This window comes from Diospyros lotus, chromosome 7 (genome assembly GCF_014633365.1).
Source record: "Diospyros lotus cultivar Yz01 chromosome 7, ASM1463336v1, whole genome shotgun sequence".
Classification (NCBI taxonomy): Eukaryota; Viridiplantae; Streptophyta; class Magnoliopsida; order Ericales; family Ebenaceae; genus Diospyros; species Diospyros lotus.
The window spans coordinates 20,166,112-20,188,544 of record NC_068344.1 but is presented as its reverse complement, the minus strand read 5'-3'; the positions used below and the strand labels follow the sequence as shown (position 1 = coordinate 20,188,544).

General features: G+C 40.8%; 1 protein-coding gene across 1 annotated transcript in view; it reads left to right on the top strand.

The window, feature by feature from the left end:
- Positions 1 to 6,896: 6,896 nt before the first annotated feature.
- LOC127807007 (dihydrolipoyllysine-residue acetyltransferase component 1 of pyruvate dehydrogenase complex, mitochondrial) overlaps positions 6,897 to 22,433 on the top strand; it is a 60,597-nt gene continuing 45,060 nt past the window's right edge. Inside the window, exon 1 of the mRNA XM_052344668.1 lies at positions 6,897 to 7,090. Within this exon, the coding sequence (XP_052200628.1) occupies positions 6,984 to 7,090 (107 nt within the window). The 5' untranslated portion in view covers positions 6,897 to 6,983. The remainder of the gene's footprint in view (positions 7,091 to 22,433) is intronic.

Below are 22,433 nucleotides of genomic sequence, written 5' to 3'. Positions count from 1 at the left end.
AGCCCGGCCCTACACGGGCCCGCGGGCCAAACGGGCCCGCTCAAATTTTTTTTTTTTTTTTGCCCAGAGGCAGGCGGCGTGAGCGAGAGAGGGCGAGGGGCGCGGGTGACAGAGGGCGAGGGGTGCAGGCGAGCGAGGGGCGAGAGCGGCGAGCGAGGGCGAGACAGAGGGTGAGGGCGTGAGCGAGGGCGAGAGCGAGGGCCAAGGGCGAGGGCTAGAGCGAGGGGCGAGGGCGAGGGCGAGGGCGAGACAGAGGGCGAGGGCGAGGGTGAGACAGAGGGTGAGCGAGGGCAAGGGCGAGGGTGAGACAGAGGGTGAGCGAGGGCGAGGGCGAGACAAAGGGCGAGCGAGGGGTGAGGGCGAGGGCGAGCGAGGTGAGGGCGAGGGCGAGGGCGAGAGCGAGGGGCGCGGGCGAGACGAGGGCGACGGCGACGGCGAGCGAGGGCTAGAGCGAGGGGCGCGGGCGAGGGCGAGAGGCGAGGCTGAGGGGGGTTTGTCTTTGTCGATTAGCGGGCCAACGGGCTAGGCGGGCCAACCCGGCCCACCACCATTTGGCCCGCCGGGCCGGGCCAAATCGGCCCGGCCTTAAATGGGCCAGCAAAATGCTGGCCCTAGCCCGGTCCCGGGCCGGGCCCCAACGGGCCAGCCCGTCGGGCCGGGCCCATTTTGCCATCTCTAATTGAGCCTATTCCCTTAATTCAAGGAATTCAACCCATCTGTAACCAATATATTAATAAAAAAATAAAGTATGGCTTGTTGGGAAAGGCATAATGTGCGTAGGTCCCTCCATTGCAATTGGAAATAAAAGCAAGGATGGAGATTAAAATTGGAAGGCTTATATGAATATAATATATATAAAAGCAATTGATGTAGCTTTTTGACATAACACCTTCTCTTTTATGAAGATTGCTTTAAAAAGAAATTAAAAATTACAAAAACTGGCAGCAACAATAACATGGTGCATAATTGGCGTCTCTCTTGATATCTTAAATTTGCACTTACCACTTAACTTATTATTTTAATTTCCATTTTACAACAATTTTTAATTTGCATGCTCTATGCATTCCTTAATTCTTGCAACCTTCTTTTACAAAATTTTCCTTATGCACAAGTAACTACTAGGCTACAAGACTCCCTTATTAGCATTCTTGCAACCATTGGTTTTTATACTTATAATTACAATAACTCCCAAAATTCTAAACTTATACTTAGATTCTCGAAAAAAATTCTAGAATCTTCTAATCACTTCCCTATTCAAAAATAATAATAAATTTAATGTCCTCCATAAAATTTCACAAAGTCACAAATTTTCAATCAATTATCTTAAATATAGAAATTAATTATTTTTATTTTCCAAAATACTGGATGTTACACTTACCTTTGGGATTAAGAATCTGTAAGTATTTGGCATGTTATGTGAGTGTTTTAGGGTCTTTTATGCATGGATTTTGTGTTGTAAATTGCATTATCGGTCTCCCAGTAAACCAAGGATGTCAACCGTTTGTGGGAATTGGACTTTAGCCGTCGACCGATAGTGCCATGGTTGTCGACCATCGAATGTATGAGCATTGGCTGTCGACCGTTGTGACAAGATTGTTGACCGTTTTTGAGTCTTAGGCCCTAGCTGTTGTCTATGGTCCTACATAGTCAAACATTATGGGGCTATACATGATGAAAGTCAATGCGTGTAAGTCTCGATTCATGATGCTCACTTGATGAAAGTCAGTGTGTGTGAGCTTCAGGCCTGGATACTTGCCTGATGAATGCCAGTATGTGTGAGCTTCAACTCTAGATGCTCTCCTGGTGAAAAACCAGTGCGTGGAAGGACATCGATCCTCATGTTGATAATGTGAATTCATTGTTATATGATGCGGTAAGGTATGGCAAGGATTTATGCAAATGTAGTAAGAAGTTCTTATCTACTTTGTTTCTTATTATTCACTTCATGCCTATGATTCATAATACTTCTTACTTGCTTTGAATTATACTTGTTGGACCTTGTGGCTCATTCTTGCTTTGCATTATTACAGGTAAGATGATAGATAAGGTTACGAGTGAGCTTAAGGAATCTTGATTTTGATCCTCATTTGATAGCAATGTGTACAAAGCTTTCCTGACCAAAAGGTCTTGGGAATGGTTTGGGTGCAAAGGAAGGTAGTTTAAGTTTATTGTACTTCTATTAAGATGCTTGGGTGATTAAGCCCTAATGTATATGTTAGTTGACAGGTGTTGTAATTAAAGGATTATGGCTTCCACTGTCATATGAGGAATGCCTGCAATTGTTTGTATTTGAGTTTTCCTTTGTACCATTCTTTTAAGCACTCCCTCTTGGATTCCTTGGTTTCGGGGATTTCAGGAGCTAGTTGTGACACTATACTTATTGAAAATGAATATAAATTTGTTAGACATTATTAGGGCAAATAAAATTTGACATTCCTTCTATAATGGTGGTAGGCTAGGTGATCTTGAAGCTTGTTAGTCCACCCAAGTGACCAAGTAATTGAAAGTTAAGATGTTTAATCAATTTATTGGATGGTCTCTACATATATAGTAGGTTGAGGTAGGAGCATTAGAATGACATATAAATGCATTGACTCATGTTATCATGTGGAGCATCTCTTCAACTTAACCTTACCCTTTTACTAAGGAAAAAAGAAAAAAAAAATTCATTCTTAGAGTTTAAGTCAAATGGTCTAAAAAAATAAAAAAGGACTCGTGATTTTGTTACTTCACAATTGATATTGAATTCTTTCCTATCTATTTATGTTCTTGTTTGTTAATTATCGTTAAGATACATTGTGGAGTATTTAGATATATAAGGTGATTTGTCTTTCTATCAGCGTATTCTGTTTTTGGTGTCATATATGATTTAGATAACTTTTTTGAGGGAGATACACTCAACACATTTGGACATTATGTTATGTTTCATAATGTGCATATTGTTAGTCTTTTTCTGAATTATTATGATCAAGCATGTCGATTGTTAACTCAACTTGATTTGTATTGTTGTGTGTGGTTTATGTCTATTTCAAATTTCTTGAGTAGTTTCATATGTAGACACTTTATTGAACTCAATGGATATAAGTGCACAATATAATAGATTTATAATTTTAGCATTGTATTGTGCATATTGGCCTATTACCAAATCACGCCCATATTGCCACAACTGTAGATATAGGTATTTTGGGAATACGCATTAATGATCAATGGTTAAGGATGGATTTTATGGGCAATTTTGCTATAATAGGTAATAATGATATCACTATTTTAGTAAATGATGTGGAGAATAGTAGTGACATTGATCCACAAGAAGTTCAACAAACTCTTGAAATAACATAAGCTAATTTGAAAAAAACTGAAGGGAAATGAGTCAAAACTATCAATGGGATTTCCTAACTAGTCTAGTTGGTGTGTTTGAATAATTAAAAGTTCTATTTATACACCTTATTTTGATTTTGTCTATTGAATTCAATCAAATCCAATCAAGCGGGAACAAATTTTAATGCAACAAAAAAAATTGAGAAAAATGAAATAAGAAAAAATACAAAATCATATATTGATAAAGTGACTTAAACCCACTAAATAACATTACATTATTTCCAAAAAATAATATTACATTGGGCATTCAAAAATATCAATTTCCATCAACTACGATAAATATAACCATTTGGTGTTTTTATCATTCACCATGTTTACCCAACACAACAAGCACAATACTAAAACAACTGATAAAATCATAATTTTTCTAACAAATGAATCTCTAATAGTTTTCTTAGCTTGCATTTTCTTAATTTTGTCCAACAACCCAGCTCTTTCTTCCTCTAGCAGCTTTATTTTTCACTTTTTCTTCATAAGCTTTGCCTCAACATCTTTCATCTTTGCTTTAGCATCTCTTATCTTCGTTTCGAATGCAACCTCAACCTCTTCTTTTATTGCAATAATGGCTTCCATTATGTCATATAAGACATTAAAAACCTCTCTCTCTAGAACTTGACTTAAACTCCTCATCACACCACTTGAAAAACCCATAATTTTTATCTTGCAATATTAAATATTTCACCAAATGCCACAAACAAATTATAATCTTCAAACTTACACACATTACCTTAGGCATAGGACAACAGAAAAACCTTCTTCTTGGGTTCTTTCGGGCATATGAAGCTTGACTACGACATATTAAGTAATGCATAGTGCATACAACCCTATCGCTACTAAGAGTCACAAGAGATATGCCAGATTTACTCATTCAATGCCATCGCCCCAATTCCCTTCACAACAATTTAACTCTTATGGAATTGATGACATATCGAGAACAAACTAATCCATTGTCAAACATATCAAGAATAATTTAACTCATATACGTTTTCTATTCGTTCAAACTAATCAAACATACTGAGAACAAACATATATTCATAACAATCCATTCTTAGGAATTGAAAAAATTTACTCTGCAATTGATGTGTTGTGCCTGTGCAAACCACAATATGCTTGGCTTCAACCCATTTGACGTTTTGACTCATTCTTCCAATTTATCTTTGTCTTCCAAAGTTAGTAATGTGTCGTCTCGGAGCTCTACAAATGTTGACCTCAAAACCCTAATAACGTTGTCTCCTTTGATTTCTTCCTCCACGTTATCATTTTTGTCCCTTACGTTTTCATCATTCGATTGATTTCTCTTCGTCCTCATCCTCTAATTCCTCTTCTTGTTTTCCCTCTTTGTGTTTTCCTCTTCACATCGCCTCTTCCTCTGCTTTAATTAGGGCTTAGAATGCTTTGGTTCAATCAGGGTTTGATTGATCTAAATCCACCACTTAAAACCCAAATGGATTAACCCCGATAAAATGTTTTAATTTGACTTTTGTTCTTTATTTTTTTTTTCCATGAGTCATCAATGTGGGGCTTACCCAAATTGCCATGTGGCATGCCACCTAAGCAAAGCCATATGCCTCTTCAATTGGATTCGAACTTGGGATAAAATTGCACCCAATCGATCAAATCGGGACATTATTGCTAAAATTGAAACGTTTGAAAAAAATTGCAAAAATGCATAAAGGTTTGGCTTTTTATTGCTATTAGCCCTTTAAATTTCAATTCTAATGTGACAGATGGTATAAAATTAAGTATGAAATTAAAATTGATGAGACTAAGTAATCTTACTTTATATTTGATGTCATACAAATTTTGGGGTAAATTATGTTAGGTATGTTGGAGGTTTAGCAAAATGATACGAATACCCTTAACATTAAATCATTGTGTAATTTAATTATTTTGCTCTCATCTTTTAAATCTATCATTTTTTTCGGTTATCTACCAATCTCTTCATTCTTGTAGTCAACCAACAAATTGTAACAATTTGGGATTCTATTTTGCAAAGAAAATCCTTGTCTACAAATTGAATTGCTTGCTAAAAATTTTATAATATTTAAAATTCAATGTCCTATATGACACCTTTCGAACCTAAATTAAATAGTAATGGTACAAAGTTAAACATGAAACTAAATTTGAAGAGACTAAGTAATCTTCTTTTATATTTGGTGTTATAAATTTTGGGATAAATTACACTAGACACCTTGGAGATTTAGCATAATGACACAAACATCGTTAACATTAAGTTATTGCATAAATTAACTATTTTGCCCTTATTTTTTAAGTTTCTTTTTTTTTTCTCTCCTTTTATTTATCTATCACTTCATTGTCGTAACTAACAAATTGAACCCAACAATTTGGGGTTCCATTTTGCAAATAATACTTTTTTTTTACAAATTAAGGGGTCAATTTGTAGAGACATTCTTTGCAAATCGAAACATTTATGCCAATCAAAACCTAATTGACTTGATTTTCAAAAGAGTAAGAGAAAGATAAAAAAAGGAAAATGTGGCAAAGATAAGGTTGATGTCATTGCCAAATAAATAAGAGGACTTGATCTATGTAAATGATAGAGAAATAAAAAAAAATAGATAGAAAAAAGAAAAGGGATTAGATAATCATTATCAATACCATGAAGTTCCTTTCTATCTTTTTTTCTAGTAGGAGAGAGAGAGAGAGAGAGTATCTTTTTATATATTTGAAATATCATCAATAACTTCAAGAAAAGTATATATTATTTCTAATGTATAAGAGTGTTTGTGTCATTGTATTAAATCTTAAGGGTGCTTAAGATAATTTGTCTTAAATTGTGAAGAGATATGAACTTAAATATATTGAAGGATAAATTAATTGTACACTTTTTTAGTTTTAGTTCAAATACTCTCTTGAATTTTTTAAAATTTGCTTAATCAGTTTTTAAAACTTTTCAAAATTAGTCTCTCACACTCTTGAAAGGGTCAAAAGGTATAATAACTATTCAAGAGATGTCATAATTAATTTTAAAAAAATTATAAATTAGTTATAGAATTTAAACTTAAAAAATATATCAAAACTAAATTAAGAAAATTGAGAAGAAACTAGTCAATGTGCTTCGTGCCATAAGCGGTGGTGGGTGGGACTTATGTTGCATAGAAACGGCTTGGTAGAGCTATTTTTCTTTTCTATTTTTGAAATATTTTTTATTTTTATTTCGAATTTTATTTATATCTACCTTTTTAAAAAATATCTATTTTTGCGTTTTTGTGGAAGATGAGTAACCCCTGCCCACGGGGTGTCCCCATTGCATCATCCCTCCTGGGGCTCAAAATGGGCTTTGAAGCCCATGGACCGTGGGCCGTTCTATCTATCTAATTGGGCTTACGTAATGTTCCACACCCAAGTTCAGATCGCCACCTACCACCACAACGGCGGAGGCTAAAGGCCGAAGGCTTTTGCCCGTGGCCCTGCACGTGGGTCAAATCCCATTGTATTTTGGGATTAGAGCTGAACAATCAACTAAAATATATGAAATAAAATACACACACAGCTCAACAATCAAACATTATACATTGTTTCTCTCTCTCTCTCTCTCTCTCTCTGGTTCGCTTGCTCGATCGCAACACCGCAGGGCAGATGAGATGGCGCTCTTCTCACGCCTTCGACGTCCCGCGATCTCTCGAGCTCGTTCTTTCTTTGTAGTCCGCCGTGTTTTCTCCCCCTCGTCCACCGCCAGATCCACCTTACGGTATTCTCTCGCAATTCTATTTCGCATTTCTCTGCTGTAACCGCTGATTTCTAGCCTTCGTGTCTCATCTGCTTCAGCTACGTGTAACTTGGCCGAGTTGTAGGTTATCTACCTCGGATTGGGGAGTAACCTTTAATTGATTTTACATTTGATTTATCATTGGAGTTTCGTGCTGTTGGGATGTAATGTTGTTTGCGGTTGCTTCCTGCTTGTATGCATTTAGGGTTCGTCTGGCAAGTGCAATGCTTTCTTATTAGCCTTTCAAGCATAAAAATTAAAATGGACGAAAGAAAAAAGTCAAAAATTTGAGTCCCCCTCCCTTATGTATTTAACAATTACAAGTTCTTGGGATTCTTCTGATTTTTGTAGCGTGAAGAAAGATAAATTCAGAGAAAGCGTAGGAACACGCAACCTTTTTCTTGTTAATAAGAACAGTGGGTGCAAATTATACAGGCTAACAGTGGTGTTGGACAATTATATATGACTATGGAATGGTGACTTCATACATTTAAGCATGTTCCTGATGAAGGACATGGATTATCTGGTGGAACACTCATTTGCATGCATAAAAAATTGTTAACTGGCTGTATTCTTTTGATTTTAGTTCCAAAGTTTTTTTATATTTGAATAATGAGTTGAGAATAACACAAATATATACTATCCTTTTCACCTTGAGGACTTCATCTAGTGCAAGTGAATCTTGTTCCCTCCAGTGGGCAGTCTACGGCAAGATATACCAGGAGCAAGGTTTTTGTGCCAGTAGTGTGGAACTCTCCAATAATGAATGCATGCTACATAAACAATAATCAAGTACTGTTAGGATAGTGTTGCGTACTTAGGCTGATATGTCTTTATTTTTGTAAAGGGTATTAGCATATTGGAGGAATGTTCTAGTAGTGCAAGTTATACTGATTCTAGAAGATTGGCAACCGTTTTTGGCGCCAATCCAAGTTGAAGCAGTATAAAAAGAGACTGACCCAGCCATTTGAAGGCACAGAAATAATACGGATCAATCAATTTCCCTTCTCAAATTCTCTCTCTCTCCTTTCTCTTTGATTTTCCCCCTCATTTCTCTAATTCTCACCCTTCCCTCTCAAATTCCCACCTAATTCTCTCCCAAATAGCAGAGAATTACCCAAGTCAGATCTAGGATATGACATTTTGGTATCAGAGCAAGTTCCTAGTTGGCGATCTTGGAGCGATTAGACCATGGCTAATGGTACCTGAATGAGGCAAATGGAGACACAGTTACATCAAGTGACAACATCAGTAGCGGAAATTCAGAACCATGTGGGATCAATAGAGGAGAATATGGAATCAGTGGTAGATCGAAAATTGGAGGTGGTTGCGGAGAGGCTACGTGGGGATATGTGCGATCACGTAAGGGAAGAGATACAGGAGCAAGGTAATTTGCTGCTCGATCAACTACAAAAATTTAAGCTTATGTTTTCTAGTCAAAATCAAGTAAGAATCTCTCTTGATTTCCCTCCTAAGGATAGGTTGGAGCCCATTCTATCGGGAATTGGAACCAATAACCAAAATGCCAGATCATTGGAGTTTAAAGTGGATCTAGCTACGGTGGGGAGAATGTGTTGGAAAGGAGGCAGGTGATTCAAACTCTTCCACACCAATTCGGTTTTCCAGTACTGAAACTTGAATTGCTTGTATTCGAGGGATAGAAGCCTCGATGGTGGATAAGGCTATGTGAAAAATTGTTTGGTATCCACCAAGTGGTTGAGAATCAAAGAGTGGCCCTGGCGTCAGCCTATCTCAATGATGTTGGTGACATGTGGTTCCAAGGGTGGTCTAAAGTTAGAGATTCGTATAATTGGGATGATTTTACTAAGGGGTTGTGTGAGAGGTTTGATGAAAGAGGCATGATGGACATAGTAGAGGAATTTGACCGATTGAGACAGGAGGCAACGGTGCTAGAGTACCAAATGAAATTTGAAGAGTTGAAGTCTCTCATGTTGATTCAGAATCCTTACATGATAGAGGAGTATTTTGTATCTAGTTTTGTGGGGGAATTGAGTGATGAGCTGAGATCAACCGTGAAGATGTTGAAACCAAAAACAATGCAGGAGGCAGCAGATTGGGCCTTTTTGCAGGAGCTAACAATAGAAGCACTAATGAGAAAACAAAGGGGATAGAATAAAGGAGGAACTCAAGGGTTAATACAATACGGTGGGAGGATACAAGGGAGGGAACCCTTGAAGGCCGGAGCAGGAGTTAGATACCAAGTAGCCCCATCATCCACCTAAGTTTTACAGCCAAGAGACAAGCTCATAGAGTAGAGGAGACAGGTGGGGTTGTGTTTTAAATGTGGAGATAAATACTCACCAGGGCATCAGTGTAAGAAGCAGTTAGTTCTGTTAGAAAGAGAAGGGGAGGATGAAAAGGAAGGCCTGGCAATAGTGGAAGAATCGAGGGAAGAAGACAATGGGGTAATATCATTACATGCCATCAAGGGAATGGCTAGTAGCAAAGATAATTAAGGTGGAAGGTAGGTGTAAGAAAGCACTCTGATGGTTTTGATCGATAGTGAGAGTACCCACAGTTTCATTGATGAGGGGACTGCTAAGAAGATGAAGTGCCAATTGTTGAATACACAGCCACTATCAGTAACCATGGCTAATGGAAACAAGGTGATAAGTAAGTTTGCTTGTTTGGGATTCTGTTGGGAGATGTAGTGAGAACTCTTTGAAGCTGATTTGAGGCTTTTGAAACTTAGGGGGTGCCACATTGTAACACTCCGCTTTTCCTAAGTTCGGCGTTAACCCAGGATTTTGGGAATATATTTTTTTCTAATATACACTTAACATAAATCATTCCCCAACGATCCCATTCTACCTTCGCAGCATATCAAACTTAATAATCAATAAGCCAAGATAGGTGTTAGAGTATATTGCAACACTCCTATAGATTCTCTCAACTCAAATAGCTCACCCTAGGCACTTCCACACTCGAGAACACTAACAATATAGATAGCACAAGCAAGAATCAATAAGAAACAATAAGAACACAAGAAAATTTATCCTGGTTTAGTCTCAAAATAGACCTACGTCTAGACTGTTGTTTTGCGCTCCATTTCACTATCTTGAAACAACCTTTAGGATGGATTACAAGAGTACACGAATCCACACCCAGCCCATATACCCTAAAAGCTAAATGGATTCTCGAGAATACAAGACTTATACCCAGCCTTTCTCTCTCAATCTCTCGATTAATCCCAACCCACAAGATAGAAATAGAAAACCTTTCCGTAATGAAGCACACACACACGCCACTGCCTTGCCCCACGATCCCTATTTATAGATTATAGGGGCGTGAGATACAATGACTTAACTAACTGACCAGTTGACCGAATTTAACTAACTAATTGAAACGGTCAACCACCATTCTAGAAACATACCTTCTAGAATTATACTTATTCTAACCGGAAAACGCAAAGAGGAAGTATACAAATACCAGCATACACAAACTATCTTCTAATCTAATACAAATGAAATAACAACAGGTAATATCATCACATCAGCGGAAGTAAGATCGAAACCTCAAACGATACATAACCGTAGGTCATTTATTCATAATATAGAAATCGTACCATTGTTTGACATGACATCTTCAAAACAAAATACATAGAGATTAATCCCTCAACAACACAACTAAACACCTCAAACATAATCCAAAATATATGTTAAATGTCTCCAATGTAATCAACGACTACATCTCGATAACCTCATTTCCCTTAGCGCCACTACTTTCACCTAAAACGTTTGAATATTTCAGGGACATAATCCAAATTAGATGTTGAATCATTTAAATGAGAGTTCAAAAACATTTTCATGAATATTTGTAAGACCATGAACCAAATCAACATATCCTGACCTGTCCCTGCTCAAGAGAATCCCACACAGCGCTTAACTCGTACCCTGGGGAAAAAAATCTCTTTGAAGGCAACTTAACCACATTGATACATTAGCATAACACAATCCTGTTTAAGAGGGACAACCTCAACACATGAACCTGAGTATCACCTCATTATCATGCCAAGCATTACGCTCCCACTCAAAAGCATTTTGGACCACGTCAACACTAACCCTGGCCACAAGAGGATCAATATTAACCTTGGTAATCCACGTCCACCTCGGCAATAATGCTATTGCTTAAAGAAACCTGGGGTGGTGTCCACTCTCAGTCCCGCCACTTGAGCCAATCCGAGGTAGTGTCCATTCTTAGCCCCGCCACTTGTGGACTTGTCGGGGTGGTGTCCATTCTCAGCCCCCGCCACAAGTGGGCCTTATTCCTTGGCACGCTTCCCTAGTGCTATCACTCGAGTGCCACAACGCAAGTTGACATCCCATATCCCACATGGACAACACATAAACATGCCAATGCCACATACCATGATTCGATGCATCATTTAAAACCAATATTTTCGTGCATATAATTTAAAGCACAAAATTAAATGCACATGTAAATAACCACTTTGGATGAACCATCCACATGAAAACAACCATTCACAAGTTAAACCATTCACATGCAATAAAACCAATTTTTTGGTAGAACCACTCACCTTGAATACAATTCAGAATGCCTCAAAATTCGTGCTCAACCTTGACTTTCGTGTCAGGCTTTTAAATGCTAAATTCTGAGCCTCAATGTTCCCTTGACTTAGCCTCTCAGGCTTCCTCATTATACATGCTCTGACCTCAAAATGTGTGCCTAGATAATTTCTTGACTTCGAGCATGCTCCTTTAGCCCCACATTAATTCCTCGAATTTTTTGAAAATTTTCAAAAACTTTTCCTATTTTTCTCCATTTTCCCCCTCATTTTTCCGTATTTCCCTTTATTTTTCTTTCTTTTCTTTTTCTTCTCTTCTCCTTCCTCCTTTTTCTCCCTCCAGCGCACACCTTCGCACTGCTACCGTCGGTCGTTACTTGCTGCCATGGTCGTTTTGGCCGCCTTTGGCCATTGGAAACTTCCATTGTTGCGGCCGCCTTCGGTCGCCACCGACCTTTCCTAGACAGTCACCTGCGAGCATTTCCTCTCTCCCTCTCTCCTTTGGTGCTCTAGGCCCCTCCATTTCTTTGTTTCTTCTTTCCCCTACCATGTTCATTCACCCATTTATATAGGAATAGGAGACTTGGGCATCACAGCTATTCCCACTGATTTTCTCACCTTTCCCACTAATTTCACTTACCCCCTGATTTCATATACCCACTAATTTGGCCATTTGACATTCCATTTCAATTCCTCTGCTATGATCACGCATATATATATATATAGGCATATTATATAATTCATTACCATATTATCACATAATATATTTTCCATTTAACGAAACAAGTTACAAGATCTTGTATTATATAAACCTTTAACACTGAATGTTTAAAGTCTAAAATTACTTGTTTATAATTACTCAAAAGTACGTTTATGTCCTCATGTCCTTACAGGACCATCGTTTTGTTTTAAAACCATTCCAGGGTTGATCCTTACATAAAATCAGAGCCCCCTCAGGGTTTTGTTGACTTTCCAGACGTCCCTTACAATCATTCAGTTTTCTAGGCTGTATTTTAGCTGTATCAAAAATTGTCTCCATTTTAATTTCTTTTAGCGTCATAAATCTCGTCTGAGACGCTCGTGAATATCATGTCCCTCATCTAAGTATCTAAGTTCTAGGTTACACCCTTGTCAGCTCCCAAGGATCTGACCCGTAATTCCTTTGTTCAACAAGCTGTTCGAAGGAGAAATGATAGAGAGAGAAATTAGGGGAAGAGAGAAACAGAGAGGTAGAGAGAATAGGAGAGAGAATGTTTAGAATTTGTTGGAATAAATTGCATATTCGTTAGTGGAAGGAACTAGCTGTATATATAGCTGGATTTTCTTCCCCATGTGCGGGTAACCGCTTACAGCAGGGGAATGTACAACCTGCCCAAAGCAGCAACAAACTTTGTACCCCCTTATAGCATATTCTACTAATTTGCTATTCCTCCCTTCTTATTACATTTAATTACTATATCACCCCCTCTTGCTACATGGATCATGATAATTATAACTCCCTACAAGATTTTCTTGTCCTCAAGAAATGTGGAGGAGGTTAGCTACTCTCGGGAATTGGCAATGTCTGGGAGGTATTCCCATGTGTTGTTATCCGAGTGGAGATGAGACCACTTGATGAGAACTTGAGGGATAGGAGCCTCGTGCTTGTAGATCACCCTCCTATCCAGCACAACTATAGGTTCCTTAGTACTGTCATTGGCACTTGGGAGACGAGGTAGGGTAGGACTCGTTGGTTGTGTCCCCACTGATTTTTTTAGGAGTGCCACATGGAATACCGGGTGGATGTTGGAGCCTTCTGGTAGTTACAGCCGGTATGCTACATTTCCCACCTTTGCAGTGATGGGAAATGGGCCATAGAATCTTGGGTTCAACTTGGAGTTGGGGTATTACAGTAAAGCCCTTAGGTGACCTGGCATAAACTTCAGATCTACCGATTCACCAACTTGGAATTCCCTCTCACTCCTTCTCCTATCTGCGAACTGCTTCATTCAGTTCTGAGAATTGGCCTTTGCTAGAGGTAAACATCCAAAGCTGCTACTGTAGAGGAGTCTCCTAGGGATGGTAGAAGTGGCAGTTTATAGCCATAGAGTGCTTCGAAAGGAAACCTCTTTATGGAGCTATGGTGGCTAGAGTTGTACCACCATTGGCCATAGGAAGCCACTTGTGCCAAGTTCTTGGCTATAGGAAGCAGGAACATCTTAGATACATCTCCAAACATTGATTCACCCTTTCGGTTTGACCATCCGATTCAGGGTGGTAAGCAGTTGACTTATGAAGCTTAACACCTAGTAGTCCCATCAACTCTTTCCACAACAAACTATTAAAAATCTTGTCGCGATCATATACTATAGCCTTAGGTGCGCCTTGTAGCTTAATGACCTGAGCCAAGAACACCTTCACTACCTCTTGAACAGTGTAGGGGTGAACTAATCCGATGAAGTGACCATACTTGGTGAACCTGTCTACTATCACTAAGATGCAGTCCTTTCCTTTTGATTTGGGAAGTCCCTCAATGAAGTCCATTGAGATACTCTCCTATGGTCCCCCGGGTATAGTCAATGGCTGTAGTAACCCTGGCTTGGCTACATTCACGGACTTGCATCTCTTGCAAGTATCACATCTTAACACAAAATCCTTGACATGCCTTTTCATTCCTGGACATTGGAATAATTGTTTGACCTTGTGATAGGTGTTCTCAATACCCGAATGTCCCCCTATAAGGGAAGCATGCAATGCTTCTATTATTTTCCTCCTCAGCTCCTCATCCTCTCCTATCACCAGCTTCCCTTGATACCGGATTAGGCCATTGCTCAAAGTGTAACCTGGTCTTGATGATGGGTTTACCACCAGCTGCTGAAGAAGTTCCTTGGTCCTTCCAGTTGCTTCGTAACTGTCAACTACCTCTTGGCACCAATCGGGAACGATGGTGGTGATTGCAACCAAACTTCCCCCCTCAAAACACCTAGACAGCGCATCTGTTGCTAGGTTTTCCTTTCCCTTCTTATATTGGATTACATAATCCAATCCCATTAGCTTTGTCATCCCCTTCCTTTGCAGTTGAGTGTGCAGCTTCTGCTGCAGTAAGAATTTCAGACTCTCGTGGTCTGTTTTAATCACAAATCTTCCTCTTTCCAGATAATGACGCCATTTCTCCACTGCTATTAATACCGCCAACAACTCCTTCTCATAGATACTTAGCCCAAGGTGTCTAGGTGATAAAGCTTGGCTTAGGAACGCTATCGATCTCCCTTCTTGAACCAGCACTGTCCCAATACCCTTAGCACTCGCATCTATTTCCAAAACAAAAGGCTTGCTGAAATCTGGTAGGCCTAAGGTTGGTACCTCACTCATGGCTTGTTTAAGCTCACTGAAAGCTTCTTTTGCCTTGGAGTCCCACTGAAATCTGTTTTTCTTAAAGAGGTTGGTGGGAGGTCGGCTGATGACACCGTATCTTTTTACAAACCGGCAGTAGTAGCCGGTTAACCCCAAAAATCTTCTCAAGCCCTTGACATTATGAGGTCTAGGCCAAGCAATCATTGTTGCCACCTCGCTGGGGTCAGTGCTCACCCCTGTTTTTGATATAATGTGCCCTAGATATTCCACATGCTTTTGTGCAAAGGCACATTTCGACTCCTTAACATACAATTTATTGAATCTAAGGACCTCAAGGGTAGTCTTCAGGTGGACTAAGTGTTGGGCAAAGGTGGGGTTGTAGATCAAAATGTCATTAAAGAAAACCAATATAAATTTGCGCAAATAAGGTTCAAAGATCTAGTTCATTAAAGCTTGGAAGGTTGCTGGAGCATTGGTGATGTTAGAGTTCATTTGTACTAGATTGGTGTTTGTAATGTGGGGGAAATATTATGGTGTATTTTTCGGTTATTTTCTTCTAGAAGTTAGGTCTGACCGAGAAGTTGTAACTTCCTATTTTGGGCAGTCGGTCAGGTAGCTCTCCCGCCCTCTATGGCTTATAAATAGGGGCTGAGAGTTAGGTAAATGCGGGCTTTCTATTGTGGGTTTACAAGCTGTCTTGGGGCAAGATTGTGCAGTGAGGAAGAGTGAATATCTTTCTGGCATACACCTCTATATAGCTTTCAAGTTTATGGGCTAGTTGAGAGTTGGTTTTGAGTGCACTTGTAATCTTGTATTGATATTCAAGATAGTAGAGAAAGCAGGGGCGAGAGCCAAGCTGGATGTAGGTCTTTCATTGAGACCGAACCAGGGTAAATCTTGTGTGTGTTGTGCAGTTCTTGATTGTATTATGATTGCTATTCATTTGCAAATTAGAGAGAATTCGTTGGGTGAGTTTGAGTGATTGAGTGATCATATAAAAGGGTGAGATCTAGGTTAACAGGTGAGGCCAAAGGGCATTACTATGAATTCATGAACCATCTTTCTTTTTGACAAGTAGCACGGGAGATACAAATGGGCTATGGTTTGGTTGTATGATGGATTTTTGTAACATATCCTTAATGAGTTTTTCAATTTCAGTCTTCTGTCTAGGTGGGTATCGGTAGGACCTTAGGTTAACAGGCTCGGCATTGGGTTTTAGGTTAATGGTGTGATCAAGTGACCTTTTGGGTGGTAAGGCAGATGGCTCGGAAAAAAAGTCCCTAAATTCAATTAAAAGCATGTTAAGAGAGTTGATTTCTTGTACCTTCCAAGGTTCATGTGAGCGCTATTCACCGTCACTGCAACTCCCCCTCCTGCTCCTCTTGCTCTTGGGTGAATTCCAGGGCATGTATGGAGAAGAGTTGGGCCACCTGGGAGAGTTTGCTCTTAAACATCCTTTGCAACCTCTTTCCTAAGATCATTTTACACACTCTTGGCTCCTGACTGCTTGTTAGGGTCTTTTTCTTCCCATCCCTCTCAAAAGTTACCTCCATTTTGTTGAAATCGAAACTGATAAGGCTAACTCCCTTCATCCAATCTACCCCAAGCACCACATCACAACCCCCTAGCTTAAGTAGTCTCAAATCAGCCACAAATTCTTCACCGTTCATTTCCCAGCAAAACCCCACACAGGAGGACTAACTCAAAACCTTATTACCATTTGCTACTATTACTGATAGAGGGTGTGAGCTGGATGTTGGAATAATCCCCCAGCTTTCTAACTCTCAATAACACTCCTCTTCACAATGAAAATCTCTCTTAGAATTCACTCACCTTAACGACACACAAGATTGACCTAAAAATAGAAAATAAGAGCACAAACCGAGAAGTAAGAACACCAAGAAATTTATCTTGGTTTGGTATTTTAATAAGACCTACATCCAGACTGCCCTAGGCACTTTATCTTCACTATCTTGAATGAAACTTGAAGGATTACATGCACCAATAACCTCACCAGCCTTATACCCAGAATTGCTGAGAGTTTCTCTACCCAAAAATACAAAGATATACCTGTTAGCACCGCTGGGACTGACAAGGCTGAGGGTGGAATTCGAGAGAATTCCGGTGACTCGGGAAGAGAGGGAGAGAGAGAATGTGAAGGAAGAGAGAGAGAGAGATAATAGAAATGAGAGAGAAAGTATAAAATATTCTCATTAATCATTGGGAGCATGGCTCCAATACAATCAGCTCTATAGGCTGTTAGAGAATCCTTCTAGAAGGCATGCTATGACTCAGCATGCCGTAACTACCCTGCCGAGGCTCATCCAAGGTGTTACAAAATAGGATGGACCTTTCTACCCCTCTATTTTGCTAGTTACGTGACAAATTCCCCCCTCCTTAAAATATTTCTTGTCCTCAAGAAATTACAAGAGTCCAACCATATGAGGGAACTGTTTGAGTAACTCCGGAAGGTACTCCCAAGTTGTGTCATCCGGAGGCTGATTGCTCCATTGTACCTGCACTTGAATCAAGGGCAAGGACCCTTGGTAGATGACCTTCCTGTCAACAATTGCCATAGGTTCAGATTCCCCTAGGTTCTCCTCCTCCAAGTTTGGTGGTTTAGCACTTACCACTTCATGTGACCCTACAGATTTCTTGAGTAAAGATACATGGAACACTGGATAGATGCCCACTCCGTCTGGTAGCTGTAATCTATATGCAGAACGTCCAACCTTAGCCGTTATTTGGAAAGGGCCGAAGTATTTAGGTCCCAGCTTAGAAGGGGGCTTACCCGTGACAACTGCTGCTGAAATCTCCTGACCTTTAAGTAAACAAAATCTCCTTCTTCAAAATTCCTTTCAGTTCTGCTCCGGTCTGCCATTTGCTTCATTCGATTTTGTGCCACCATTAATTCTTGTTTAATGATTTGGAGGGGCTTCCTGTCTTTGCCTCAAGTATCTATCCACATCCCTTTCCACATTGGAGTAGTGCATCACTGTTGGAATGAGCGGCGGTTTGTACCCAAAGAGTGCCTCGAAAGGCGATCGCTTGAGTGAGCTGTGGAAGCTCGAGTTGTAGCACCATTGAGCTAAGGGCAACCATTGATTCCATCTTTTCGGTCTAGTGAAACACACACACACCGTAGGTAAGGTTCCAAGCACTAATTTACTCTTTTAGTTTGTCCATCCGTCTCCGGATGATAGGCTGTAGACATATGTAAGCCAACTCCTAGTTGTTTGAACAATTCTCTCCAAAAGTTGCTAGTAAATATCTTGTCCTTGTTTGAGGTGATGGACAAGGGCAAGCCATGTATCTTAACCACCGAATCTAGCAATATCCTAGCCATATCAGAAGCTGTGAAGGGGTGAGCTAGGCTGAGGAAATAATCAAATTTAGTCAGCCTATCCACCACTACGAGTATAGTGCTCTTCCCATCGGATCGGGGTAGTCCTTCCACAAAATCCATGGAAATTCTTTGCCACGCTTGGTTTGGTATCTCCAATGGCTGAAGTAAACCAAGGTAGGGAACTTGCTCATGTTTGCATTTTTGGCAGACGGAGCAGGCTAATACATAGGCCGCCACTTCCTTCTTCATTCCCGGCCAATAGAACAACTATCTCACTTTGTTGTAGGTAACATTTAGGTCGGAGTGTCCTCCAATGGGGGATGTATGCAAGGCTTGTAGGATTTGGGTCCGTAGTTCAGGGTCTTCCCCAATCACCATCCACCCTCGATACCTTAATAGCCTCGCCTTCAATGTGTACCCTTTTTGTTCACCCCCACCGGCTGTGAGACTGGTCATGAGTTCTTGAGCCCAGGGTGTCCCCTCATAGCTGCGTGACACCTCTTTGATCCAATCGGGGACAAGTACAGAGATTGCTCGGCACTCCCCATTTTCTTCCCTTCTTGACAATGCATCAACCATTGTATTTTCTTTGCCCTTGCGGTACTGGATGTTGTAATCCAATCCTAGCAGCTTGGTTACCCCTTTTCTTTGTAATTGCATGTGTAACCTTTGTTCTCTTAAGAACTTGAGGCTTTCATGGTTGGTCTTGATAACAAATGAGTTTCCCTCCAAATAACACCTCCATTTGTCTACTGCCATTAGCACCGCTATTAATTCCTTATCATAGATACTTAGCCCCAAGTGTTTGGGAGCTAAAGCCTGGCTAAGGAAAGCTATCGGCCTATCATCCTGCACCAACACTGCTCCCACTCCTGTGTCACATGCATCTGTTTCCAATATGAAAGGCTTGGAAAAATTTGGTAGAGCTAGAATTGGAGCTTGAGTCATAGCCTCCTTTAAAGAACCGAAGGCGGCTGCTACCTTCTCCCCCCGTTCAAAACCATTCTTCTTGAGCAATTCAGTCAATGGCTTGCTGATTATCCCATACCCCTTAATGAACTTCCTGTAATAGTCAGTTAGCCCCAGAAAACCCTTCAGTTCCTTCACAGTCTTAGGGGTTGGCCACTTCACCATGGCAGTAATTTTTTTGGGATCAGTAAGCACGCCCTCTTCGGTGATTATGTGCCCAAGGTATTCCACCTTTCCCTCTGTGAAGATACATTTAGACTTTTTGACATACAATTGGTTAGATTTGAGGACTTGGAATGTGGTTTTGAGGTGGGTTAGATGTTGTTCCATGGTTGGGCTGTAAACTAAGATATCATCGAAGAAAACGAGGATAAATTTTATTGAGATGGGGGCAGAAAATGTGATTTATGAGGGCCTGAAATGTTGCGAGAGCATTGGTTAGGCTGAATAGCATTACTAGGAACTCATAGAGGTCTTGGTGGGTGCGAAAGGCGGTTTTGGGGATGTTCGAGGCATTCATTCGGATTTGGTGATAACCAAATCTGAGGTCTAGCGTAGAAAAAATTGTAGCTTCTGATAATTCGTCAAGAAGGTCGTCTATGATAGGAATGGGGAACTTGTTTTTGATGATGTAGGTGTTTAGCTATTTATAGTCAACACAAAACCTCCAACTACCATATTTTTTCTTAACCAAGAGAACAGGGGAGGCAAATGGGCTTTGACTTGGCCGAATGACCTTTTTTGACAGCATTTCTTTTACTAGACATTCAATCTCAGCCTTTTGAAACGGAGAATAACAATAAGAGTGGACATTGATGGGTTCGGCGTTTGGCTTAAGATGAATGGTATGTTCTAAAAAATGGTCTGGAGGTAAGGAAGTGGGTTCCAAGAATAGTTCCTCAAATTCAACCAATAGAGAATGTAAAGAGTCAGTAAATGGTACCTCACTCGGGGCATTGGCTAATGCCTGTAACTTGAACCACTGACTGCCCATTGTGTCATCTATCAACCTTCCCTCCCAACCTCAACGGCATAGATCGAATGGAGCTGTGCAATGGTTCCTTCATCCTGCTCAATGAGCTTTTGCAGGTGGCTGCCTGAGATTGCCCTACACTCTCCTCCATCCCCACTCCCGGTTAATGTTACCCTTCTTCCTCCTTTATCAAAAGTCACCTCTAGCGTGTTGAAGTTAAATATGAGAGGGTTGACTGTCTTCATCCAATCTACTCCCAAAACTACTTGACATCCACCTAGCTGTAAAATCCTCAATTCGGCAGAAAACTCATGGCCTTGCATCCTCCATGTAAACCCTTGGCACTTATATTGGCTGATCATCTTGTGACCATTAGCAACCGTGACATATAGAGGAATGGTGGGTTGGAGAACGCATAGTAGTTCCTTGGCTATGCTTTCGTCCAAGAAACTATGCGAGTTCCCACTATCTATTAATATTAGAAGTTTCCTTTTCCCAACATTACCTCTGATTTTGATCGTTTTCTTCGAAATGTGGCCCTCCAAGGCGTGAAGTGAAATCTGCCCTCCTTCCTGCTCTTCTTTCATTTGCTTCCTGGTTTCCTCGTCAGGCATATCATCTCCACCTTCGTCGTCTTCCCCTTCCATTTGCATTAGTGCTTTTTTGCACTGGTGCCCCACTATATATTTCTCCCCACATTTAAAACACAAGCCCGTTTGTCGTTTCTGATCCCATGTAAGGGACCGTAGGGGATTGGTTGCAATCGGGGCCTTTGGTGGGTAGCTTCCCTTTTGCATTTGGGAATTGCCAACCTTCTGACTCTCCCTTGCCGAGCCTTGCCACCCCACTCCAGACCCTTTTTGTAAGAGTCTGTGCTTTCGAACAAAGGCCTCCAAGGACAACTCATGCAGGCGAGCCTTCTCAGCCGCTTGCCTGATTGTTGCCGGTTGTAGCATTTTCACCATGGGTCTAAGCTCATCATTCAGTCCACTAAGAAAGCTAGACACAAAATACTGCTCGTCTAGCAGTGGGTGGGCGTGTCCTAACCTCGATTTCAGCTCCTCAAATCGTGTTTGATACTCCTCCACTGTCCCATCTTGCCTTAGCTTATTAAACTGTTCCACCACATTCGTCAAGCTGCTTTCACCGAACCTGGCACAGAATTCCTCTACAAACTCTGGCCACCTCCATTCCTGACGTTTAGCACTCCATCTTTGAAACCATGAATCTGCTACATCATTCAAGTATGCAACAGCCATGTTGACCTTGTTTTCTTCCATCACCCGGTAGTGATAGAAGAAGCGTTTGCACCTTCTTATCCACCAACGAGGCTTCACTCCTTAAAACACTGGTATCTCCATCTTTGGGACAGGAATGTTATTTGTAGCACCTAAGCCTCCTCTCATGGTCGCCTCTCCTGTGGGCTCCATCCTCTCGTCTCTTTCTTGACGACCCTGTGCTCCTTGGAAGATGGGAGCAGTAGCCATTCTTGGTGGAAAATCCACTGGTAAGGTCGTGTTCGGTTGTTGAGAAAAATGGCCAGTGCAGCGTTCAGCTGCTGGCTTAATCCCGTAAACTCCACTTGGAGATGAGCGAAGTCATCCCTCAAATTTCGCTCCATTTCGATAACATCTGACCTCATCCTGCTTATGTCTTCGTGGGTATTTCTAATACCCGCTTCTATCATTCCAGCCTTTCCTCCACCAGCTCCTGGCCTTGTCGCACTCCTTCGTCTATGGCGTCTAAGCGAGCTTCCATTTGTTTCATGCGGGTACCTTTCGCCATAGTCGTTGGTTGCAGCTCGTTGATCCTGGACCGTGGTCTCTGATACCAATTGTCAGCATCGCTGAGACTGATAAGGTTGAGGGTAGAATTTGAGAGAATTCCGGTGACTCGGGAAGAGAGGGAGAGAGAGAATGTGAAGGAAGAGAGAGATAACAGAAAGGAGAGAGAAAGTACAAAATATTCTCATTAATCATTGGAAGCATGGCTCCAATACAATCAGCTTTATAGGCTGTTAGAGAATCCTTCTAGAAGGCATGTTGTGACTCAGCATGCCATAACTACCCTACCGAGGCTCATCCAAGGTGTTACAAAATAGGATGGACCTTTCTACCCCTCTATCTTGCTAGCTATGTGACAATACCCTCTTAGTACT